Source organism: Amblyomma mixtum, chromosome 3 (genome assembly GCF_055824585.1).
Source record: "Amblyomma mixtum isolate Tamu chromosome 3, ASM5582458v1, whole genome shotgun sequence".
Taxonomy (NCBI): Eukaryota; Metazoa; Arthropoda; class Arachnida; order Ixodida; family Ixodidae; genus Amblyomma; species Amblyomma mixtum.
The window spans coordinates 161,457,858-161,485,124 of NC_143014.1; the positions used below are offsets into that span (position 1 = coordinate 161,457,858).

The 27,267-nt window shown below is 46.3% G+C and overlaps 1 protein-coding gene across 2 annotated transcripts in view; it reads right to left on the bottom strand.

Moving 5' to 3' along the window:
- Nucleotides 1–27,267, bottom strand: part of LOC149352537 (plasmolipin-like) — a 101,430-nt gene that overhangs the window by 14,226 nt on the left and 59,937 nt on the right. The window contains exons 2-5 of one of the 2 annotated variants that reach the window (XM_089581715.1): nucleotides 12,580–12,761; nucleotides 9,935–10,105; nucleotides 8,314–8,412; nucleotides 3,010–3,094 (exon numbers count right to left, since the gene is read on the bottom strand). In XM_089581715.1, the coding sequence (XP_089437841.1) occupies nucleotides 3,010–3,094; nucleotides 8,314–8,412; nucleotides 9,935–10,105; nucleotides 12,580–12,711 (487 nt within the window). In that variant the 5' untranslated portion in view covers nucleotides 12,712–12,761. Of the gene's footprint in view, nucleotides 1–2,879; nucleotides 3,095–8,313; nucleotides 8,413–9,934; nucleotides 10,106–12,579; nucleotides 12,762–27,267 lie in introns of both variants that reach the window. The other variant, XM_089581714.1, reaches the window with a different exon arrangement.

Consider the following 27,267-nt stretch of genomic DNA (forward strand, 5'->3'; position numbering starts at 1 on the left):
CAGCTGTCTCTTTTCCTTGCCTAGGTCGGCACTGCCTTGAGTAACTATTTTTCATTAGGATTAAGCAACAAAGCCTTGCATACTGTTAGACAGCAGTTGGTCCCTCACTACTTTCCTCATTTTTAATTCGCTTAAGTTCATGAGCGCAAATTTTGCTGTTCTTTACTATGCACTTTGCACTCTCTATAAGTTTGCCTGTGAGTATTCACATGCACCATTGCTCTTCTTTTTTTTTTCCTTGCTTTAATGGGCCTTCGGTACTTCTCAATCTACCCTTGTAGCTTTATGTCTGAGTAACGGAAAAAAGTAAACATTCAATTTAATTTAACTTAATGTGCCTGCAGCACTGTGCTTTCTATAGTTTTCATGCAACCTGAAGACAACGCCCATCAATTAATGCCCTCATGAATGCTTGTGTCTGTGGTATCAGATGCACTAGACAACTTTAGCACTGCCTTTGAAAGAAAGTATAAATTCCCTCGAGGCTGAACTGCTGGCTAGTCTGCACTCACATTTTGCAGGCATTTCATACTAGGTTTTGGTTCATACTACATGTGAGTGGAGCACTTCCTGGCTTTGTTATAATAAATAGAAAATACACAATTATTGGAAGCGACACTTTAGAACAAAAAAGCAAAATTTTGCAGCTCAATGAGCAAGAATAGTGCTTGTCGCTAGGTGGGCAAAATGACCACTATGCAGGCCTTGTCAGTTCCCATGACCTTCTGGCAAAGGTATTACTTTCCTGGCTGAAGTTCTGCTACAGTAGTGTGGAAGTGCCGCAGACAGTAGTGTACCTTGATTTGTATTCAGCAAAGAACAAGGCAAGCACTACAGTCAAGAGCGGCATTAACCAAAGCTAGGTACCAAATGCCACCTACAAGCAAATTTGAGCATCAGTTTGTCTAGCCATCAACAGCTAGACAACCTAAAGCAGCATTTTTTACACCCATCTTCAAGAGCAATGCAAGAGTCGGCACATACACAAACATAAGTCGATCCAAGCATGAGTTCGTGCCACACCCACACTTCTTTCAGAACTCTAAAGTACAAAATAAGGTTGTCAATGCAAGCAAGCTTGCACAAGTCGACAAATGCTTCCCCACCTAATCAAATGAAATCGCAGTTTTGAAAATGGTCTGAAAGGTAAACTAAGGTAAATACAGAGCATCCAATTCCCTGACACCATCGACATATCTCTGATCAGACAAGGCAGTCACTTCAACCATAGCTTGTTCACAATCTTTAGTGAAGTAGAAGCTTAATGTAACATTTGGAGTCAAACAAGCATAAATACTACGCATGCATGTACAAAATAGTGTAGGCTTGTGTTAAAATTGTACTCCTCAGGCCTAGAGATAGCAATCACTTAAGTTTCCAGTGTGGAAAATTAATTGAAACACTACACAAAAAGACATAACTGGATAGCTTCCCGTACAACGCATATTTGTGAAGCTATTTCCTTAGCAGCAATCTAACCAGGCAACAAGGTGAATTGCCTTTCATTCCTGCATGTCCAAATAATCAATATTCCATTTATTCAGCACGTATCCACTCATGATAGAGTTTCTCTTGAAAAATCATCGCGACAGGAAACAAAAGGTTTAAAGAATTGAAAGAGACTGAAAGGAATGACTCAAGAAAATTGCATATTTTTTAACAATTCTAAAACAAAATTGATGTGTTTTCACAGGCCACATAAACTACTTTTGTCAAGATCAGTACTACTGCACGTGGAGAGCTGCACGAACAGCTCAGGCATTCCACCTCCATACAGTACAGCAGTCAAAAAACAGTATGTAAAAAGTTAAGGTTTGTAGCTGCTCAACTGTACCACGTAAAATCATGCACGAATGTTAAATTGAGTCAAATAGTGTATAAACCAATTGATCAGTAGGAGAATCATTATTAACATATGAGATTAGATAGTTTGGCTTCTATTAACAGAAATTAGCAGAATAGTAATGATAAGCTTAAGTCACAATCTCATTGTGACTTAAGTTTATATGTTGCAGAAAATGTTTTGAGTTTCCCATGCTCACGAAAAGTCCAGCCATTTCGCAGTCCTCTTGTTTACGTTGTAATATACTGAGTACTTTTCTTAGCATTCCATGCAGAAGAAATGTTTTTGCACCGTTTGGTTGCAAAAATTGATTGCATTTAATTATTCATAGCATAACAGAGTTCATGCATTGTGTCGCAGTGCCACCTGAACCTGCGGCTGCCTGTGCCGCACACAAGCACAATTGTGCTTACTTGCACAATTGTACAAGCACAATTGTGCTGTACTTGGACCCGAACTAGCCGTTGGCTATGGGTCCAAAAAGTGTTTGTATTTCCTGTGAAAGAAATTCAAAATAAATTGAAATTGAATTTTACTCTCTACATGAAGATAGAAATAATAAATCAATTTATTATTATTATTATTATTATTATTATTATTATTATTATTATTATTATTATTATTATTATTATTCACATTGTTGATGCTACCAGCAATAACAAGGGTAAGTATAAGTTAAACTTACGTGTTCCTTCAAGTCAGCTTTGAACTCTTTAAGTACAGTTTTCTACATTAATCAACTTCATACAAAACATACTAGTGGCAAAGAGAATGCGCAAATGAGGACTTCTGCAATTTACAAGCTACTACTTGTGTTTAATATAGCAGTATCTCATAATGCACAAACGTGGAAGAACATTAGTAGTAAAGACAGGAAATTGTCTGAAATTGTAAGAGCTCTAACCAACACGTGCAGTACTAGCAGTGCTAAAGGTTAACGCACACTCGTGTCAGTAGTAAAACGCTGTGAGCCTACACAATGGTGGCAGCAACAAGAGGTGAATCAGAAGGGATCAGGGGAATGTGCCACACTCACCAGGCTGGTCTTAGCCACAGTGTGGGTGCATGCCTTAGCAGCGTGCATGGTTAGTAGGCGGGATAGTTGGGGCTGGTGGGCGACACCGTGTTTGAAGCTCCGAGCCCTGCACTGGGCACCGATCTCTCACCCTGGGCAGGCTCTCCAGACTTCCAGCCTTTGTACTTGAAGAAGGCATCCGCTCCATACAGGATCATGGCCACAAAGCCAAAGAACTGAGGGGGTAAAGAGAGTAAAAAATGAATAATAATATGATAACAGAGGTTGTCACAATGCTATGCATTATTAGCTAAGTGACCAACACAGTTGCAGCATACCTCCTCTTTCCCATGTCTTACCCACAGGCATGCATGCATCCGGTCAACCACTTCCAGCCTGAACATGGCTCCGCGCCGCTGCCGTTCCGTGGAGTGTCTCTCACAGGCACCTGGAGAAGTGTTGCGCAGGCACAATGAGAGCCATAGGTGGGTGCTCCAACTCTGTAGTCTGCTACAGTGCATCGGCAGCAGCTACTACAGGCTGGGACGTGCTGTAGCTGATGACAGTGCTGGAGCATCTCCTACGGTTCTCACTGTGCCTGCGCAATGGTGCCCTAGGCACCCGCAAGAGGCACTCCGCGGAGCAGCGGCGGCCCAGAGTCGCGTTCAAGCCGGCAGTGGACAACTGTTAATATCAGCATTAAGTGTTAATACACCACAAGCACCACTAATGGCCAAAATTCTAACACAGTATTGGCATGCAATGAAAAACAACATGTATGCTACAGTGTTCCCACACCAAGGCCTAGGATGCATGTCTCATACTTAGGCAGCACACTGTGACCATAAAGAAAGCTTCGCTTTTCTGCTATTACACACGGACTGTAAACTTCCAATGCAAAGTGTTCATGTAAAGACAGAGTCACCTGTCAGCCAGCTGCACTGTTTGCAGTTTTTGAGCACATCACCCGTTAACTCTTTCAGTACTGTGGAAAACATGGCTGCTATTGGCAGATTCATTTCAATATTTCTGACTGAAAAATCTTGCGAAAACATTTATTAGAACCAGCAGTTTGCTTGCAGCGGACTGATTGACAATTAACAGCAGCCATGTACCACAAACATCACAGAAGAAAACCAGTAGCTGTCCGAAATGTATGCAAGTGCATGATAAGTGATTGTATTGCTAAGCGAATGAATTGCGAGATATACTCCTATAAATAATTTGCAAATTTTGTGAAAAAGTCTGCTTTAGTTTCACTTCACTTATTCCACCGATGTAGTCATCTTCCACATTCAGGACTACAGACCTTTCAGCAGTACCCATGACCATCGCAAATGAAAACATGCTACCCTATCAAAAAGGCTATCAAAACATTTTTGTGCTGTTTACTCACCGTGACAAAATTAGAGAGGCACTGTTAGGACTGCTTTAATGTCGACAAGAATACCTTGTATAAACAAGTAAACTCTGATCCTTTAAGAAGCTGCAATTAACATCTTAGACACGAATTTGAGCAGAAGTCCATGCTAACAGCCAGTGGTTAACAGCCAGCATGGTTAACAACCAGTGCATTCCAAGTCAGCAGCAATTCTCATGGCCAGACATACCTGAGTTGGAAAGCACCAGTGACAACGGCAGAAACAAATGCCTCCATGCTTTTTGCCATTTATCCATTTCCATAATTTAAAAAAAAATTATGTGCTACTTTCACAAGTGAATAGTGAAACACTCAAAGTAGGTGCAAAGCAGGTCCCAGATTAGGGTTAAAGAAAAGTATCACAACAGCATCAACTCATCCCATCATCATAAACCAAACTGCCTATTGCAGGATACAGGACTCCCACACTGAACTTCAATTAACCCTGCCCTGCAAAAACTGCGGCCACCATAACATTGCAAACTTCCTAACCTCACAAGCCCATATGACTCTCTGCCACCCTCTGCTATATTTGGCTTCTCTTAGAATCCCCTTCGTTACCCTAAAGGACCATCGGTTGCCTGGTCTCTATGTAACATGCACTGTGCACTACCCATGTCCACTTCCTTTTTTTCATTCCAGCTATGATATCATGGTTATGGTTTATGGTTTATGGGGTTTAACGTCCCAAAGCAACTCAGGCTATGAAGGACGCCGTAGTGAAGGGCTCCGGAAATTTCGACCACCTGGGGTTCTTTAACGTGCACTGACATCGCACAGTACACGGGCCTCTAGAATTTCTCCTCCAAAGAAATTCAACCGCAGCAGCCGGGATCGAACCCGCGTCTTTTGGTTCAGCAGCCGAGCACCATAACCACTGAGCCACCGCGGCGGCCTATGATATCATCAATTCAAAGGTCCTTAACAAATGCTTCAATTGAAAAAAAATTTTGCTGCTTCAATCAAATGAAGAAATACTTCAAGGACTCAAGAGGTTCAAGAAGGGGAAGAGGTTCCAAGAACTCAAGTTCCATGCGACCTCTCTCCCACCTGTGCTGCTGTGCTCGCCATTGCTTGCTGCTCCAGCCCAGGCGGGACCGCGAAAGGTCACGTGAAATGTGCACCACGGAGTGACATGAGCTGTTATGCGCTGTTGTGCACACTCCGCAGTCGCACGGTACTCAAACGGCGTGCAAGATGGCCAAAATTTCTTGAGGCCTAGTGCCAAGGTTAATTATGGTTTCGAAATTCTAAAAGTGGATCTGGCTATTACTAATGGCCAGCTACAAATCACCAATAGGGGATATTCAAAATTCCGCAAGTGCGCTTTCCCGCATAACAATGTTGCCCAAAACAAGATGGCTGACCATGCGTTTCCAGCTGCTAAAACAAAGCAAGAAAGACTAGTTTTTTGTTTGATTCTTCCAAAATACGTTTCTTACATTCTATCCACACCTTTAGCGCCCGTCCTGTAGCCCATATAGTTTCTTTATAGCGAAGTCGGCCATCTTATTTTTGGCAACATAGTTACGTGGTAAAGCACACTTGCAGAATTTTGAATATCCCCTATTGCACCAGGCATCTAACTGTAAGATTTAAAAGTTAATGATTACAATCTGATCAATCACTGACCAGTAATCTGGTTACCTAGTCTTCCGACGTCCACCATCACTGGTATTGCTATGTCACAACAGTCTATTTTATACCTCAAAAGCCATACCTTTAAAAATTAGTGGAGGCATTTGCTGAAACACCTGGTATACATTTATACCCATAAGATTTTTAATTAACCCTCCACACTGCTACTCTCTTGTTTACAAAGCATGAAAGAAGAAATTTTTTAAACAATCAAGGCAGTGACACTAATGGTTACTAGAACTGCTCAACTACTGTCCAGATACAATGACATATGTAAGTTAACAGCTGACTGCTATCTACAAGGACAAGTAAACCTTTGTGGTGAGCTGACCCGCTTGCATGGAAAACAAATTATGTTGTGTCTTGCACTGCCAGGTAAGTCTGACAGAAAGAAACGCTATGGTGTACGAGGACAATAAAACCAAATAAAAAATATGAAGTGACAAGAGCATTTGAAGACAACTCTTAATATCAATTCCTCGAAATTGACCTTTTGTATTCTTAATATGATATTCTGCTGTGAATAGAGCCTGCTTTCACAAGAGCTCCATAAAGTCAATGACACTGCTGCCTGCGTCTTCTTAGTACTATCCTCGTCTTGGTCAGGCCATGTCACATGTCATGCATGTGTTTTTGAGAACCCTTTCCATACCAATCCAACAGCCATGGATTGCTGTTAACTTGTACATAAGTTGGGACAGTCAACTGAACACAGAGCCATAGCTGGAACTTTATAACAAGAGTGCTCGCATACAGGTGTCTGCGTAGTACACCACAAACTCCAGTCACTTTTAAGTATAGAACAATTTGTGTTGTGTGAATGAAAGTGAAAAAGCTTTGTGTGGCAGTGCTATAGCCTACCTGGGAGTAACCTTCTGCCACTAGAAGAATCAATGAACTACTAATTCACAAACCGGCCAATGATAGCCAGCTACAATTTTGCAGTATAAAGGACAAAAGCTATACCCTGTCATACATTTTTCCCTAAAATAGTTTATGCCGAATCAGAAAAGTAATTGATCGTCTGAAAGCAACACTATTTTTTTCTTAAAAGCCATTTGTGCGCAACTGTATGAAAGTCAAAATTGATGACGTGACCAAAAAATCATAGCCTTGGGTTTTTTACAGAAGTACTGCCTTGGGTTTTGTCACAGAAGTTTTCTACCATATTTTCTGTACAGTACTTTACGTAGACAGCTGCCAGTTTTCTGCAGGCCCCACCAACCAGGATACTCATGGAGCATTCAAAGTGATAGTGCTTGAGCCACATTCCAGTGTGAGGTCCAATGATTTGAAGATGGTGACACAAATAGTAATAGAATCCACTGTTTGCCTCACTCATGGCAGTACCTAATTGCTAGTATAAGTGACTACTCCAAAGGAATTGGAATGGAATGGTTGTTCATGTGTAACACAACATTAGTGTGTGATAACAATGAAAAAAAAAAAAATAAACCACTGCAATGGGACATGGTTATATTCACTACTGTCCATAGTGTCCCACCTGTTAAGACTTGCTATACAGTAAGTAGCAAGAAGTGATGAGGTTAGAAAATTTGATATGACCGAGTGGCCCCAGCTTCTACAAGACAGAATTAGTTAGAGACTATTGGAACGCACCGGTGTCCTGCAGTGAACTCAACACAGCAGATCAAAATGGTGAACAACTTCAGGGGCATATGTAAGATTAAGTCTGAGGTATACTGGGTGGATGCCAATGAGCAATTGCTCCCTTATTACAAATCTACTCGTCCTGGGGGAATCCCCTAAAACATTTGTCCAACATTGTTCCCACGTCAGATTACTGGTCAATTTGCTCTCACCCTACCATATGCTGGCCATCCCAATTAGCTCAATTGGTAGGGCAACTGCTCCGGTGAAGCAGTGGTCTCGGGTTCGAACCTCGGACGAATTTTTCTTTAACTACAAAGTTTCAGTGGAAGCTGTACAGCTTTCCTTTGTAGCCGCATGGCTGCGCTTGGGCGGATGCCAATGAGTAATTACTCCCGTATTACAAATCTACTCCACCTTGGAGAATTCCCCTAAACGTTTGACCAACTCTGAGGTATGCACTGCATACAAAGAAGCACAATATATTTCAGGTCATACAGTGCCATTTCAAGTTTTGTTTAGCAAACACATTTACTTGATTTTCTAAGCTCCACTTAGTCAGAATCAGCACTAAACTAAACCACAGTACAAAGCTAGATGTTAGATTAATTATAAATTAAGAAAGGAGTTCATGGCAAACAAAGATCACAGAGCAGAAAAGGTGCACAGGTATTTTTTACACCCGAGGCTTTCGCAGTTGACACTAAAGTTGCTCTAATTAGTCACTTGTCACGGTTGCTGATCAAGAAAGAACTGTGTGTGCAATACAAGATAGAATCTACTTACAGCAGCTGCAGCCAGGCATTCCTGATATCTGCCTTTAACAGCTGCAGCTATGGCTGCTGTAAAATACAAGGTTGCCCAAACGCCACAGTACACAAACTCCTGCAAGAGGAAAAAAAAAAGCAGTGATTAAAGCAATGAAATGCACAAACATAAGCAGCGAAGCATCAAAGGCCAGTGCAAGCCATAATTTTTTAACATCTTCGTGCAATGCAAGAGGTAAGACAATGGCATGCCTGCATCTAAAATAGATGGGTTGCCTTCATTTACTTCGACATTTACCACCTTCACTGGCAAAAGGAAGCAAATGCATATACTACATAGAAAAACTCGCTTCACTTTTATTTCCTTATGACACCTCCTTTTCTGAAGAGTATTACATAAGGGTGCGGTTAACATAAGAAACCATAACATTTTTCTTTTATAATGATAAGTGCAATGCGACTTTACCAGGATGGTTGATCGGCACATGATGGCTACACAAGGTGAAATGTGATAACTTGTTGACGTCCTCCTCATAAGTGCATTAAATTTACACAAGCCACCTCTTTCTGCTGTACTGTATTCATCATGTGCACCAATAATGAATGTCAGTGTAATCTATACGTGTTTTGCAAAACAAAGAATTTCTTGCAAAATGCTGTTGCTACATCAGGATGAGTTATCACAAGACTTGTGAAGCCAAGAGATGCAAACCAAGACCACAAAAATTTTTTGATGCGTCAGAAGCTGACACAGTCTTTCATACTGTAGTCTATGCAACACCAGGTGCAGGTAGCACTAAAGATATCCATTTGCTTCAAGTAAAAATGTAATAAGGTATCACAAGGAGCACCATAGACTGACTCATATCCAGCTTAAAATTATGAGAAAGTAACTGAAGTAGTTAGCTGCACAAAAAAAAAAAAACTTCGACAACACTTATTCTAACCTTATGAGTATAGTGCAATAGCATTAGAGACCCCTTTCATGCAAATACTCGCTACTTTTCATAGACTCATAGATATGTTAACCGATGCAGCACTGCTCCAGCAGGTGGCTGTTTCAAACACAACCACCGGAGAGGCATGTGCAACCCAGGCTGCTCTTCCTAAGCTCGTGCAAAGCTCATTTTTGCACAGGCAGTTTGTCAGGAGACTGCATCTCTCAACCAATAAGCTGATGCGCAGTGCCATGATGGGCATGCAGGTGGCAATTGCACTGACTTTATTGTAAATTTCATTGCCATGATGGGTAGGTTACCCACAACCCAGTGGGCAGGTTGCCACCTGCCCACCGTGGTAGGCCGCCACCAGCTTTTTCGTTACATGAATGGAGAGACGCCGGCTCTTCTCGTGAATGGGACCTTTAATGCTACTGCATTAATACTCTTACAGTACTGCTAACCATGAACAAATATCATGTCACTGTAACCACTGCTACAAGTTAGTGAATGTGAAAGCTGAACATGGACTTCTGCCAAATCCACATTGCTGCACTGTGCACTGATATCTTCTACTTGCCAACCTTTTTTCAGTGAAGGCAGCAATATTAATCTCAGGAAATTTAGACACTGCTTTCAACACCAATACTATTATTAAGATGCCCCAAGTTCACCTAGAACCTATGGCGTGTGTATACTTACTGCGAGCATCCAGGGAACGAACTTCACCCTCTCAATCAGGCGGCAAAGGTAGAAGAAAAGGAGCACCAGGGTCACCCAAAATGCAGTCATCGACACAAAACCGTACCAATTGGATGTGCTCGGGAAATAGTAGTCAAGTTGAGAGCAAATGAATCCAATCAAGTTGATAATCTGTAAAAAGAACATGACTGTTGACATGCTTTGTTACAAAGAAGTGAACAGGCCAAAACACGTTAAGAGCTAGGACACATATGCATGTGTAACCTGGTGCACGTTTTCACTCAGCATGCCAATAATTTGCACAGTGTTTCTGCAAATGGCGTGAATAATTTGCTAAGCATTCTCGTATAAAAAAACTCTTCTGATTCTTTCCTACAGAAAAACATGCTCATCTGATCTAGCTCTATGGCTTGTAATGCACTCACAGCCACAATTCAGTATGAAATAAATATATATATTAGCTACACACTGTATTTTGTAGCCAAATCTAGCTACTGAGCAGTTATTTCTTTTCCTGAGCTCTTGCTTTCAACGCACAGCATCTAGGGGTTTTTAAGTTCACAAAGCACAGACATGTGCACACTGTGTTTGATGACAAACAGGGTGAAAACAATATTTTTCATCACAAAAGGCTGTTCTTGTTGACATATGCATCAAGAGGTTGCTAATGAAAGTTGTCAAAACTTTTGTTTCCCACTCCACACACAATTATGGCCCATTAAGTTCCCATACTGCTTAGAAGCAGGTACCATCAGCAACGAATGATACACGAACAAGAGAACTGAAGGGCCAACACAGAAATACCAACGTATTAGCTCCTGGAGAGTAACTACAAGCAAGGTCAATTAACACTTCGAAAGGTTTATGGTTTACAGGGGCTTAACGTCCCAAAGTGGCTGAGGCAATGAAGGATCCCGTAGTGAAGGGCTCCAGAAATTTCATCCACCTGGCATTCTTCAACGTGCACTGACATCGCACAGTACACAAGCCTCTAGAATTCCGCCTCCATCAAAATTCGACCTCCGCGACCGGGATCGAAACTGCATCTTTCGGGTCAGCAGCCATGCATCTTTAGGGTCAGCAGCATCTTTCGGGTCAGCACCCGAAACTGCATATTTCGGGTCAGCAGCATCTTTCGGGTCTGCTGGTATGTGTGGAAAACCTGCCGGCAAGGAAAGGGTGACAAACTGCACTCCTGTAGGTTGTACTGGTGCATATGGGGACTGCAGCCAGCTGCAACCTAATCTGGTTTGTCTCCAGTTTGGGATCTGCCTTCCCTTATGCCAATTGCTGTCTCTAGCAATGAAAGGTTTGAGGTATGAAACACGGACTGGAAAGACAGCAGGCCTCCTCATTGAGCCCATCAGCTTCTACATAAATGTCACTTTAAGTCCCGTACAGTACAATCCTTGCCTCTCAGCCAACACAGAGGACGACATACCTTTGCACCAGTCACTCAGAATGTGGTTATAGCCAAGAATGATATCTACCACTCGGTAACGCAACCCTCTATCTGACCGGATGGTGGCTATAACAGTCTTCATTGCAATGTTTGCAGGCATGATCAAAGGCACCACAGATACAGAAGTGTGCAACAAAGTGACATCCAACCACTGCTGATCCGCAGAACACAGTCCAGTGTATTTGGCAGCTTTTTGCAAAATGTGAAAACAGCAGGCATGCACTTGTCAAACAGTTCGCCATGCAATGCGAACAGCTTGTCCCATGAAGGTAGGCATCCCATTTCTTGTGTGTCGCTGAGCAGAGGCTGCTAGCAAGGGTTTGATGTACCAGCTAGGCTGCATCATACAATTATGGGTTTCTTGCAGTGCTTCACGTCCAAGGCTGCACACATGCCCACAAATGCCTTATCCATGAAGTAGGATGCGTTGTCTGTTATCTAATCTGCCAAAAACTGCAACCACATGAAAACCTCAGCCATGTTATGACCCTGCAGCTGGCAACGTGCCATGTGACCAGTTGAACATCGGACAAAAGCACGGTGCCACATGGACACTGCGGCCTGCAGCGGCTTCCCACGCTTCACAGCATGAAAGAATCCTTCCCGAAGAGGGATGACCGATGACAGCAATGGACTGTCAGACCGAGGAGGGGGCGGCCGTTTGAGAGAACAAGGGAACTAGGCCGTAAAGTCACACTCATCTGTTAGAAGTAGTGTTAGAAGTAGTAGAAGAAGCAGACAGACTTCTACTGTTTTGAGCTACCGCTCGCCACATTGCACGTGCCCTATGCGCTGCTCACAGCCATCTTGTTAGCTGAGTGAGGCAAAAGTGCACAGCTGCATGACGTTGAGAGCACAGTCTGAAAGCTCCCATGCATCACGTTGTTGCCAAGCAGCTAAACTGTAAGCCTTGATTTGCCGGGTGAACAGGAGAGAAAACTCAAGTGTCAAATGTGTAAAAAAGCTGAAGAGAGGCAGCAGTGGGCAAACGGCTCATGCTGCTTGTGCTTTGCTTCTGCAGCCAAATAATTCAGTTCATGAAAATAGCATCCCAAAGGTGCAATTGCTGAATAGTGTGCAATCACTCGATAAACTGTTCCTTACATCAGCTGCATGCACAAAGTAGATGACTCTCTTATTACACTGCAACAACCTTCGTCTACCAAGGCTAAAAGCAGCTTACGATTTGGGCTCCCTTCAGGATGCCCGGCAAGGTGCGCAAATATGACGGGTCGAACACCAGCCATGAGGCAGTCTTGGTTGTGGTAGTGGTTGTCGTGGTTGTGTGCGAGTCGGGGAAGCCCTGGCCCTGCATTCTGCCAGTGGGTGCAGCAACAAGGACAACAGTCTGCTTGGCGCGACCTCCTAAAGCAAAGAGCAATCACAACGGAAGAAGAGTTACAACAAACTTCACGGGGTTACGCAGGAACACCAAGCACAAAAGAATAAGAGGAAAATGAGAATCAGCACAACAGCTCCATTTACCCCAAAACAGAATTTAAGTTCCATGCTTAAACTAACAACTTTGCATGCTATTCACCTCACCCTCACATTTTTAGATGGCGTGACATGAGCTTTTACAACTTTAGTGTTTCGTAGCATGAACATGTATATTCATTAGGAAATGACAATGGCACAGGACCAGAGTAAGTGGCACTTTGCATTCTTATACCTCAACAGCACTCGCCATGACACTTTCCAATTTTGATCGTACTTCCCATCGAAACGGTGTTGCATACGAAAGTGATGAGCCAATGACTGGCAAGGAATTAAGCTGAGCACGCACAGGTACCAAAATTTCTGGCAGGCTATGTCAATACAATACTTAACTTTATAAAATTTTCTGGCTTCTCTGTTCTCGGCAAAAATGACATATTAGCAATCTTGGGACATCAATCTCCCAATGTGGTTGCATGTAGTGTTCCCCTTTAGTGCTTCTTAAAACCATGGTGGGGAAATCACAATCAAGGATAAGTTCTGACTAAGCTTGTTTTTGAGAAGTGGTAAGATTTTGACAAGTTGGTTACTCATTGCAGACAAAAAAAAAATGCTAAAAGAGATTAGGACACAGAATAATCCGCACAGACACCGAGAGTACAGATAATGAATACTCTCATGCGATCAAAAACAGTTTGAAGTAAGTGCACTTTGGCCATCTTTTTAAGCGTCCTTGTCGTTTCGAACACTTTTTGCATTCATAATCAGGAATAAAAATGTAACAGTTTGAAAGACCCAGTGATTACTTTATGTCAGTGTGTCACCAATTCTTTCCTGCATATTCATTCCATCTTCATTGCCCAACAAATCAAGTTCGCAAGCGCTAATGATCTCAGAGGTAACTAGTAACTCATTACTTCTTTCTCGTCAACTGCATCATAAAAAATATAAAATATGACAAGGACAAGATTGGTTTATTGGTTTATTAGGGTTTAACGTCCCAAAGCAACTCAGGCTATGAGGGACGTCGTAGTGAAGAGCTCCGGAAATTTTGACCACCTGGGGTTCTTTAACGTGCACTGACATCGCACGGTACACGGGCCTCTAGAATTTCACTTTCATCAAAATTCAGTCGCCGGGGCCGGGATCGAACCCGCGTCTTTCGGGTCAGCAGCCGAGCGCCATAACCACTGAGCCACCGCGGCGGGGCAACAAGGACAAGAATCTTCAGCAGTGCACATGTCAGAATGCATGGCACTACAAAGTTTCAGCAAAGCACTAAGCTTGTTCCACTATTGTTATCCGCTTGCGCGGAGATTAAACTGCACTTACACAGTAACAAGTGTGCGCCCGCACCTGGCCACCATAGAGCCATTTGTGCATGCGCAGCTAGCAATAGTCAATGCCACAGAGTTTCTAAACATTACGTTGAGGAAGAGCTGGCGCCACCGTCTATGTGGGTATATTAATGAACACTTCATCCACCGTGAGAATGCCGGGAAAATCTGGTACCTTAATTTGCTTGGCTAGTGTTAGCCCTAAAATGTAACTACAACTGCAGAAGTATAAATTTTTGAAAAAAAAAAAAATACGACAAAGAAACGCATTTTTTTACAATGAAAATGTCCTATAATAGAAGATTATTGTAAATTGCAACAAATGAGCAGAAAAGCAGTAAACATACACCACCAAATTTGCCCATGGTGAGAGAGGGCTTTCTCTTCATGTCGCCAAATATAACTAACCATCAAAACAAGTTTTTTTGAGTTTAACAGACACACTTTTCAGAGCAAATATTCTTTCAAAAAAATTGTTAATGCCTAATATAGTAGTAATACCAGAGATTTATTCATCGCAATGATGAACTTTAAGAGCTTCCATTATGGCTTCATGAAAAATAGAAATATTTCATTGGTGTCGTCGGCTATTACAGGTTTACACCATATTGCATGCTATGAGAAACTTAGGCAAACCCTCACTCTTCTATGAAAAAATTGTTAATGCGCACATAGTCCTGGCTCTCATCATGCCCTGCGCTGCGCTTGCGGATTCTGTGAAGAAAAATATGGACTAGGAAGCGGAAACCTGCCCTACCACAAGTAAGAGACGACCGTGTTCATGCTGACAAGAGCAACACAAGTATATTTCTGTGAAATAATTCACGAAGTGAAAGTCACTCCTGCATGCAATGGGTGGCCACAACCAAACTTTGAAATCAAGCAAATGCAATCCTCAATGAGTATGGTTAACATAAGTGCATGGTGCTTGTTGAAGCACTTTGCACTTCTGAAAGATAAGTGTCCCCTAGACTCCTAGGACAAATGCGCAGGGTGGTCACAGTAGCAGGCAGGTGAGCTTTAAATTCACAAAAAACTTTGTTCCCCGCTTTCATCTTTCATAGGTTCCTGTTGGACAAACCCAGCTTGCTGCGCAAATGGCTCCAAGTGATGGGGCAAATGGACTTCACGCCCAACAGACACAAACATTGTTCAGCTCGCTTCAAGTCAAGTGCCTTCAGATGCTTCACATCTCGAATGAACTGCCCGCATAGCTGGATAACTACACCACCACAAAGTGCACACAGCATCAATGAGAGCGAAACTGAACAACCATAAAATCCAATTCATAGAAGGCAACAAGCCACCAGATCTTCCCGACGTGCCTAGCGCATACTTGGTGGCTGAAGTGCAGCACGGCCAGCTTTCCTTCTAGTCAATGGTAAGAAACTATGGTTGGCGCCTCTCAGAAGCGCACATGTGCAGATGGCGCATCGCAGAAACATATCACAGATTGCGTTGCACTAAAAATATATCCATTAGGGTATTTGTCTTGCCAGTTAAATACCAGCTGCCAACAAAAGAGCAAAACGCCCTTTGACAATGCCTTGCCAAAAAAAGCACTTTGCTAATTCAGTAAGCCTATTTTTAACAATTGTGTAAATTTTTAGGTGAAACACCCCGTATACCAGTTTACCGGAAGCCTCCTGAGCATGTGCAGTGGCAGGCCACGTCACTGCGCATGCGCATGAGGCGTCTGGTAAACCAGCATACGCTTAAGCTAATACGTCTCCGAAACACTAAAAGGATCTATACGCCTCTGTTATGGTGCAAGAGCCCGCGGAAACCAAATCTCTAGTAGGAAAGCAGGGCTGTAACTAATTATATAAAGCAAACTGGACAATATAGTCTCCAGATCTGACGTTCAGTGGCCCTGAGAAATAAATAAAATAAATAAATAAATTTAAGAAAATGAAAATTTACTCTTACGAACGAGTTCGGGTTTTATTTGCTGCACATTCCTAACGCATCCTATAATTTGAACTAATTATGATCTGCCCAGCCATGTCAAAATAACTGAAGTCAAGCGCACCAGTTGTCTAGCAGGTGATGGTACGAAACTGCCTCCTCTGGAAGTACGGATGTGCGTACCTGCAGCTACAGAAGAGCTACAAAGCAGCTGCAGAAGGCTATAAAATCGACAAGAACGTTTGTGGCCTGGGTGCTGTTCCCTGTGCCCCGGTATGCACACACAAAAACTGACTGATTTATAAACTTCCCCTTACAACCCCTGCTCTCCTATGGGAACACTTCTTCAGATAGCAACCGCTAGTCCTCCACTGTTTCTGCTACGATACCAGACCAGGCTGGAAAATGCACATTTCACTTCGAAAACATACCCCCCTCTCCGAAGCGCACAGCCTACACTGCAATGAAATATAGGCGAGAAATAATAGTGCTTTGTATGTACCAAGAAACAGCTGCAAAGTTAAATATACCTGAAGGACGTCACTGTGAAAGCATCTGCAGCAATGCACTGCTGCTCCCATCGACTAAACACATCAGCTAGGTAGCAGTTAGGAAGTGAACTTTGAGATAACAGAACTGTTACACCATACCCTCAGTTATAGCTTACACGCTGTCACCATGCACGACACGAGGGACATACACTCGAAAAAAGAAATTCGGGCCAAGAGCGACTGATCCTTGACGCGGCCACTAATCCAGTTAACGCGGCTCAAAGGCGAGTAAAAATACACCGCGCGAGGCTGTTCGGCGCAACCACGGCGCACCATCGCTTTTCCCCTGTCTCTCTCTCTCTGCCGCCCTCTTCCCTCGTTTTCCGCCAAAGCGAGAAGTGCGGGAACCTAATCGCCGGAGGCACGCCAGCACGCGGCCAAGCAGCGAGAGCTCGGCCGGGTTTATTTATCCCGTGCTCGTTTCGCCGAGACCGTGAGCAGCAGAGCATAGACGAGGGGCGCCGCAGAGGCTCTGGCGGGGTTCCAGGGCAAGACATGCACGCCGCCGGCTGGCGGCCCAGATGGAGCGCGCACCTGCCGCCGCGGCCACTTGCTCGAGCCACTTGTTGGGGCGCCACTTACCCTCCGCCCTTGGCGCCCGTGCTTCCCTTCCGAAAGATCGCCCCGCAACGTGACTCGACCACTCCTCGTTCGGCACATGCGGAGTGCGTTGTGAGAAATGCGTGAGGGAGGACACCGCTACTTTGGCAGCGGAACATCATCGTTTGTCGAACGTATAAAACGCCTTGGAAAAACGGCGACACCGTCTCCTTCTTTCTCTCTTTAGTTTATTTTGTTCTCTCGAAAGTAACGTGCGCCAAAGTCGTCCCATCCGCGCCGCCTACCACCACGATACGGTTGGTCATACGGCTACCCACACTCTCGAACATTTATTTCGCAGCCAGGAGCGAAGCACCTTCCTGATGACGCCATGAACAAGCAACAGCAATGACCCTTCTATAATGTCAGAAAGCACTTCGGGTATCGGGTAGGGAACCCGCTACCGGTACTGCCTCCCGGGACGTTCATGAAGGCTGTGTGCCATACTCGTCTGACGTTTTGTCTTCAAGGTAAGCAAATGAGAGCTTGGGACAGTCAGATGCGGATGAAGGCAGAGCTAATCTCACGAGAATAACGAGGTTAAGCAAGCCTTGCTGATTTATTAAAATTACGTACGTAGCACTGAACTTGTTTTGCACTGCGTTTGGAACGATGCATTATGTGTTCAATGATTACGAATGCAAAATTACAGCCTTTTATATATCCCCAATTGGTAGGACGAGTTATCAGCGCTCGCGAAATGATTAACACAATGAGGATGCCACGCATGACTGCCACCGAACTAACGCGAATAGCCGCAGTAGCCCGTGAGTGATTGGGAGGATTTGTAGCTGAGGGGAAGACTGGGTTATAGCGCCTCGGGTTCGAATTCGGTTGCCTAAGCTGGCCTTCACCAGAGGGCGGAGACCAGGGTAGAGTTCGAGTAGGGACGCCCAGCTAAAAATGGATCATTATTTAATAAAAGAAAAAAGCGTTCTTTCGAACTGAAATGAGGTGAAGGTTGTCTTGAATTAAGTAAAGTACCTGCCTACTTTGTTAATTAGTATTAATTTTTATTTAATATAGGCGCTCAGGTGTGAACTGGACAGTTGTTGAGCGCCACAAAAGCCCGAATTTTTTTTTTTAAATACCACGTGACAGCGTGTTCCGTGTGGCCCATGTGCGGCCAAATGCGCCGCGATTACATAGCTCTCATCCACGACTTGGTAAAGACCTGCAAGCTTCGCGCCTTCTGCGCCGCGCACGACAGCTAGGGCTTTGCGTTGGTCCGTCGTCGCCTCTGTCCTAGCTGCATCGGTTACTGAGGCTGCTCTCCGCATTCTGTTCTGGGTGCTGCACACTGTCTCCGTTCCTCTTGTTGGCACATGTTATTCCTTGCAGGGACAAGTGAGTCTTCAGAGCCAGCAGGAGGCTCCTGCGTGTACCCCGCCAGCCGCCATACTGTTGCGAGGTCCTAAACTACTTGCGGCATTTCGTCCCGGTGCACTTCCCCACCCTCTCAATGGCTAACAATGCAAGAGCGGGGGCTAGTTGGTGCTTCGTACTGATCAATTCGCGCTACAAGGAACATACACACGGAAACACAAACGGACGAAGCGCGCTTCGTCCGTTTGTGTCTTCGTGTGTATGTTCCTTGTAGCGCGAATTCATCAGTACTCTCAATGGCGTTGTCCAGCTACAGCAAAGCGGGAGGCCACCCGTACAACCTGCCCTGCACGTACTCTCTCTCTCTCTTATGCATCTTATTCTTCGTTTGTTTTAGTTTATGGGGTTTAACGTCCCAAAGCGACTCAGGCTATGAGGGACGCCGTAGTGGAGGGCTCCGGATAATTCCGGTCACCCGAGGTTGTTTAACGTGAACTGACACCGGCACAGTGCACGGGCTTCTAGCAATTCGCCTCCATCGAAATACGACCGACGCGGCCGGGAACGAACCCGCGTCTTTCGGGCCAGCAGGCAGCCGAGCACCATAACCACTGAGCCACCGCGAGGGCTGCATTTTATTCATCTCCCTCCGGAATGTTCGGTTCGCGATGTGTGAGAAGCAACCTGCGCCCGCGCCGTTTTCCGTGCCAGTTCGGCTCTGCTGCCAGTACAGACAAAAGTAGGACCGTTTTGGCAGTACCTTCAATGTGTTCTTTTATATATACCGCCATTAGTTGACACACACACACACACACACACACACACACACACACACACACACACACACACACACACACACACACACACACACACACACGGGTGCTTTTTTTATCTGTAATAATTTCTTTCAAAAGCCACGAGATACGACAATGCCGTTTGTGCAGGTGGATTCTACAGCATGGCCTACATTATGTATTTAATATAGCTCGATAATTAAATTATTAATTAAATTTAAGTAATCAACTTTTTAGTTTTACATTTTGGGGGCAAGATTATATGCTAAATTGAAGGTTGTCAACATAAAAGGTGAGCCAAGTTTTTAAATTTTCTTAATCGGCAATTTGTTTAGAAATATCGAAGGCCGAAAATACTCATTTGAAAGCTCACCGAGTAGGCTTTCCCGCATTGCTCATTTATAAAACGCTGTCGCTTCGCGCAGTATCGTCGTTAAAATTTCGTCAACTGCTTCTATGTCATAGAATGCAGGAATGACGCTTGTGTTTGCTGCATTAGGAATGCGAGCGACACCATCTTATTTATAAGTGTCCAAAGCGGGAAAGCCAACTTAACGAGCATTCAAATGAGTATTTTAGACTGGATATTTCGAACCATATTGGCAATTAAGAAACTTAAACGCTGGGCCCACCTAACATGTTGACCACCTTCAATTTCGCGATATAATCTTGCCCCCTAAGGTCAAAAATAAAAAAGCTTATTGATGCACATAGTCAATTACCAGCTCATTATTGAGCGCTATTAGTCACATAATGTCCGCCATGCTGTAGAATCCACCTGCACAAACCCCACTGTCTCAACTCTCATGGCTTTTTAATGAAAAATATCGCACGGAATCGGCGGTCACACCATTCTTTCGTTTCTGCAGCAGGAAATACGTTCGTGGAAAAATCAGAACGTTCGATAAGACAAAAGTGCAAGAAACTGACCACTCCAACTACTCTCGCATCACGTTTGCTGCATCCAGGAGAAAATCTGAATTGAAAAATAAGACAGAATAATGGTCGTGACGAGAGAAAAGGCAGTCGCGCGAACCATTTCAGCAAACGCCAGCCTTTTCTCCACGGGGCTCCCGCAATGCTCGGCTCGACCCGAGCACGATCCTCCGCCCTTCTGCGCACACAGCGATCCGACGACAACCCACGCGTCAGCGAATGTCAGAGAAGTGCCATCAGTCAGCGTTGCGTAGCCAGTTGCAGGCGCCCACAACGCTGCCTTCGAGAAATATCGCGTTGTTCGCGGCCACGGGCACGCGGACACGCAAGAGCCGAGCGAGCTAGCGGACATCCGTAGCGCGTACTGTGGTAAGACAAGCGACGCCAACGCCGCGGTGCGGTCGCTCTACCCGTCCTTGTTAATCGCCACAGAAGAAGACGGCCTCACCATCACAAAATTATACGTCCGAAACAAGTGTGTCACAGTCAAATGCGAAGTTGCTGCCGCGACTGCGAGGTACGTTTCGGATTGGAACTCGCTTCCAGTGGCCATTTTCCAGTCCTCCGTCGCTTAATTCAGGCATTTGCTGGAACAGTATTTTTGTCCCACTAATTCAATGTGGCGCTGTTAGATTTTTTTTGTGTGAGTGAACTGTCGCGACCTCTTGAGCTGCTTTATTATTTTTCTTCACTGTGCTTTCGTGCATTTGCTTCAGTTTTGTATTGCCCCCTTCCGCCTGGGCTACAGAAATTTCGGTCTCAGGCTATGAGGGACGTCGTAGTGAAGGACTCGCACAGTACACGGGCCTCTAGAATTTCGCCTCCATCGAAATTCTAGCCGCCGCGGCCGGGATCGAACCCGCGTCTTTCGGGTCAGGAGCCGAGCGCCATAACCACTGAGCCGCCGCGGCGGCTGTTAAGGTATTTATATTTTACGATATGTTTATACTCGGACACAACTCAAAAACAAAGCGGTTTTCCCCCAACAAAAGGACCCCCTTCCAGCCAATGGCGTCGGCCGTTTCTCATGAGCCTGCTAGTGTGACAATGCAGGGAATGGCAGATGAAAGGGGATTGTCCCCACCCTCCATGGTCTACGTTGTCACGCCGCTCCTTGCACTGTCAGGCTGGCAGGTTCACGAGAATCGGCCGACGTCACTGGCTGGAAGGGGGGGGCCTTTGACGAGGGGAAGGCGTTTCGTTTTTCAGTTGTATCGGACTACAGGTAGATAATATTATAGCTACTTCATATCTGTACAGTCATAGAGCGCTCTTTTTAGTTTTCCACCATATAATCGCTTTTCCCTCTGCAGTCCGCCGCTCTATGCGCGCGGAGTCACCGGTGACCCTCTCCTCGGGCGGAGCGTTTATCATCAGCTGCCGCAAATGGACTGTGCTACAGGCCTCCGCTCTCGACATTCTTTCCCTCCTTCTTACACAATAACCACTCTCTGGATAGTTCCCGTCGTAACCACTCTCCGCTTACACACTCCTACACTCTTGCCAAACCCTCCTCTCCTTCAGCTGTAATTCCCTCCCCCTCCTTCCAGGGTAACTACTCTCCGGGTGGTTCCCATGGTAACCACCCATCGGCTGCACATTCTTACGCTGTCGCCATACCCTACTCCTACGGTAACCATCCTCCACTTGATGATAACCCCGCTCTCGCCATACCCTACTACTAGCACGGTAACCACACTCCGGATGGTTACGGCAGTAACCACCCACTGGTTACGAATTCCTTTACTCACATCATGCCCTCCTTCCACGGCAAGCACCACTACAGCGGTTCCCATGGCAACGCAACCACAGGTAAACGCCCACGATAATGACTACTACTACTAATAATAATAATACTACCAATCTTGCTACTACTACTACTACTACTGCTACTGCTACTTACTACTACTACTACTACGATGACGACGACGGCACGAAACCCAGGAACGGGCGGTAAACAGCTGTCGCTGTAATTACAGTGGAAATAACTGCCCGGCTAAGCCGTTCTTTTACCCGCACCGCCATGAATAAACTCCAACGCTGCTGCAGCCAGAGATACGGCACAGGTATCGCGCGTGCGAAGCCATTTATCTATTCTATACAGCGCCGGCAGGCAATATGGGCCTGAAGTTAACTTCAACAACAGAAAAAAACACACGGATCCAATTTCCGGGCATGATTCAGTAAAGGCGCATGAGTAGAGTGGAATAATTAGCTGCGACGACGACCAGTCAATGCGTCGTACAGGATATATGATAAAGGCGGGGACACATGTCAGGCGGGCGCTCCGAATCCGGTCCGGCTCGCCGCGTCCGGCGGCGCCGCTCCGGCCAGCCGGCGACCGCCGGACGCGTCAAACCGCGTAGATATGTCCGGTGCACCGCGTCCGGCGAATGTCCGGCACGCCGCTCCGGCGGGCAGCGGCAGCCAATGCGAGCGCGCAGAGCGCCAACGTCACGATGACGTCGAGTTCGCGACGTCACAGGTGAGCACGACAGAGGTACCGTGGTGAGCGGTGTGTCGGCTGCTCAATTGTACGGTTAGTTTGACAGCGCTGTTTTCACCGAACACCATGTCTTCGTTCAAACAGTCCCGGATTTGGGAGAACGAACAAGGGGTGCCGAGTGTAGCACCTTTTTTGAGCGCTGGCCAGTCCCGAAGAGCCCGCGGCTGCGGCGTCGATACGAAACGACTAGGCCTAGCGACGACTAGGGCAGTCGGGGACTAGCGCGCAGTTCGTCGCCCGGCGTTGCCGCAGGCGATGTCGTTGCCGAAAGCTCCACTCTAGCACAGGCATGCTGTCGTTGCTCGAATCTAGGAAGCATCCTTTCTGGTAGCATGGCTGTTCTGTATTTTCTTGTGCGAACGTGAAGTAAGCCGAGCCTGCCGGTCGACCAGCCTGGATCGCGTCTGCTGGCGTCATAAAAACGAGCTAATGAGTGTTCTTGACGTAAATAATAAACCCTGGGATAGGGAAATGAGAAAATTATATAATTTTTCTGGTTCATTGGCCAATACCGAGTTGCTGGTAAAAGTAACAACTGTGGTACGAGCGAATTAGTTGCGAGAACCGCCCGCAGCTGCCGCTAGCTGGCCCGACGCTGGGGTCCGGCTCGACTGGCGCCCGCTAGCCGCTGCTGAAGGCGCCACGGAAACTGACCATACTATTATTTTATTGTGTGATGATGCTGTTGACAGCAAAGCGGAGTGAAGAATAGGCCTTGAATTATAGCGCAGGCGACTTCCGAAGCGCCGGCCCCTGCCGCTTCGATGCGTAGCAGGCTATAGGCCTAGCGACGACCACGGCAGACAGGCAGCAGCAGAGCTCGTCGCCCGGAGCGCCCGCGAGCGGTGCCGTTGCCGAAAGCTCGCAACATAAGCAGGCATGCTTTGTCGCCGCTCGAGTATAGCATACAGTCTTTCTGATAACAAGGCGATGCCGTCTTTTCTTGCAATATTTGTACACCAAGCCAAGCAGCGCTCAGGCACCGCTGCGCGGCGGCGAAGTGCGACGCCGGTTGTGGGCGGAGCTTGGGTTGAGCGGCGCAGCGATGCTCACCGCTCCTTGTGTGTCCCTGCTTGCTGTGGTGCGGCAGTTCGGAAGCGGCGACCGGAGCGGCGCGCCGGACGCGTTGCCGGACATGTGTTCCCTGCTTAAGGCGCAAGCGAGCGCCCGATGCCATTGCTCGGTCGGGCTCGAGACTGGAGGCGACTGGACGATGACGCATTCCCACTTTTCTCCACGGAACCAACATGAGCGCCACCGAGAGCCAGACTGGGGGGCGATCAAGTTACCGAACCGGGCGATCATAAAGAAAGAGGAATCACATCGAGGGAAGTCACCTGGCACCGTGCACTTGCCCGGAGTACCCATCCTGACGTTTAAAAAATAAAAAAAGTAACAAAATCACGGAGCTCATATTTCATGTAGCGCAAGGTCAGGACAACAGAAAGAATATGAACACTGGTTCTTTCTGCTGTCCTGACTTTTGTGCTAAATGAAGTGAATACGATGTGAGACTACAAACTAGCCCAACAGATAACTCTTTTGGAACACACGAAGCGCCACTGACACCTCGGTCGAAACATTACAATGATGCGGTGCTGACTTTGCACGAGGATGGACGCAGAGAACTGGTTTATGATTTATGGGGGTTTAACGTCCCGAAGCGACTCAGGCTATGGGCGACGCCGTAGTGAAGGGCTCCGGAAATTTTTACCACCCGGGGTTCTTTATCGTGCACTGACACCGCACAGTACACGGGCCTCTAGAATTTCGCCTCCATCGAAATTCGACCGCCGCGGCCGGGATCGAACGGACGCAGAGATATGCGGTGAGAAGTCACCTAACGCAAGTAAGCATTTTTTGCATATATAGATACCTTATCAAGGAAGTAATCATGGATGGATGTATGCCATGAGTGCCCCTTTGAAACGGGATGGAGGCATGCAGGCTCGATTCAACCAGGCTCAGTATCTTTTCCTCTCGCTTAAGTTTTGTTTTTGTTTTTAACCACTGGCATCCACGCGAGTTCCGACGTTAGGCTATAAAGGAAAGCTACACAGCTTTCTCATTATCTTCGCCCTTGAATTCCACTCCGTGCCATCTGCCAGTCGTTCTGCTTAGCTTAGTTGGTAGACCGGCTGGTTCGGACAGGCAGTCACACCGGGTCCGAAAGCTGTGCAGCGCTCCGCCGTAGCTGTACAGTTACGCTCGCATGAATGTTAACGGGCGATTTACTCCCTCCACTGAACCAGCTCCACCTTGGGGAATTTCCCAGAAAAATGAAGGAATAAATAAATATCTTAAGTGTTTTTTTTTTTTTTGTCGAACCCGTGGGTGCAGAAAACCAACGAACCAGAAAATTGTCGGCAAATGGCGCTGACAATCGACAGCCGGACTGCCCGCTTTCTCACGCGCCAAGCAAGTTACTGGCAGAGCATCAGTGTCATTCGCCGACTGGGCGCAGACCTCTCCACATGTGTGTTTTTAAATGTACAGCCTTCCGGATTTTCGATGATAGTGACTTAAGAATAGGGTGACCCTAATCTCTGATAGGGACTTTTATAGAATAGGACGACGCTATCGTTCAGGGGCACAGGGTAAAAGCAGGGGGGGGGGGGGGGGGGCATTGCGCAGGTGCAGGGCAATAACCGGAGGAAGGGGCGTTGTGCGGAAATCGGGAGAGGGAACGAGCACGCGCACTGATCATCCTGCTGGAGCGAGCGTCGTCTGCTCGGCTGTTCTGCTTCGTGCGAAGCAACCCCCGCGAAGGAAGTTTTATGGCCGAGTTCTGAGAGCGCTTCTTTCGTGTTCTATCTGCAGCGTGTTTGTGGGTCTGGATTGGTGCGAATGCGTAACGTTCCAAGCACGGCGCTAGGCCCCGGCTGCGTTTGCGGGTAACAGCTCGAAAGTGTTTGTTTTAACTAAATTAATGCGCCGCTATCAGGGTCCTGTACAATTATTTTTTCTTAAGTCACGATTGCACCTGCATGGTTTCTTGGGCATGCTAGGCTGCGCATCGCAAATGCGTGCTCTCCTGAAATGTCACCCGCACAATACGCAGCGGATAAAACAATTGGTCGCAGCTTCTTTGGTGCATGCAGCCGATGATGGCCGAGCAGGAGTTACTTCGCACTAATCAGAACAGCCTAGCAGACTACGCTCACTGCAGCAGCATAAACTGTGGGAATGCCCTTGCCGTGTCATGCTTTCTCCTGTCTCCCGGCGCAGCAGCACCGGACAGTCAACGCTCTCGCGATATTATTAAAAATTCGGGGGGCTATACATTCCCCTCAACCAGCACCTCTTCTTCCCTCGCGTGTCACATGTCATACCTTACGACGTTGAACCACTCAACATTTAAATATGATCCGCTCGGATTTGAACCCGCGTCCCGTCAGTACCGTATCTGCTCCACCTGAGACTCCCGCATGCTGCGTATAACCTAGGTAGGCGCTACCGCAACGTGACTCCACAGGATTTTTTATTTTTTTTTTTTTTTTTTTGCAGCATGCCCTATTTCCAGGATGAAACTGTACGTTCCAGCAATGGAAGTAATGTGCTCAGCATGCGGTGCCCGAGAAAAAACCTCAAACGCACAACTTTGAAAAATGAATGAAGGCCTGACTCCATCTTCTCCAGAGTTCCTTTCGTCCCTAACCCTATCCCCGATGCTATATGGACCTCCACGTACCGCCGGTGCATGATATCCTGCATATTTTAGGCGAATATACTGCCGCACAAACAAACTTGTCCCTTCCTCTCTCCCTTCCAGCGAACAGAAGAGGCACGAGCGCCCTGACCTCGGATGCCGAGTGCCCACCAGCTGCACGGCTGTTGCCACGGTGCTCCCGAGTGCGGGCAGCCGCGCCTCGCAGCGAGCGACGTGCTATCTCGCGGCGCTCCAGCGCTGCGCGTATACCTTCATTAGAGAGCTTGCTAAAGGGCGCGCGCCACGAATGGTATCACCGCGGAAACCGCTTCAATCGGCGTTGCCTCTGATATCACCGCATTCTAAATTGCAATATTTCCGGTGTAAAGTTCTCGGCGGCCGCACTCTGAAGGAGGAGAAATGCAGAAATGCCCGTCTGCTGGCCGATATCAGTGCACGATTGTTGAAATTAAGACAGAGCCCTACACAACACGGCGCCACTTTCCCCCTTCGCTACCTCCTTCATCCCTTTCCACGCGGCGCAATTGAGGCGTCCACCGAAAATGAGGCAATCGCTGCGTCCTTCATTTCCTCGTGAAACATCTGCACTTGTATCTCCTGCTTTTAACTCTTTAATAACCTCCTCCCCCGCGAGCGTTTGAAAAGCGGTTAAAAAAAGATGTTTATTTCCCACCTCGTAAACTTGTCCGTAAAGGCAGTTCGTTACTTACGGGTAATTAGCAAACAAACTACTCCTATAGTCGGATGCAACTGCAGCGAAGCTCCGCCTACGTATACGTGACCGCCGCACAGAATTCCTCCACGAC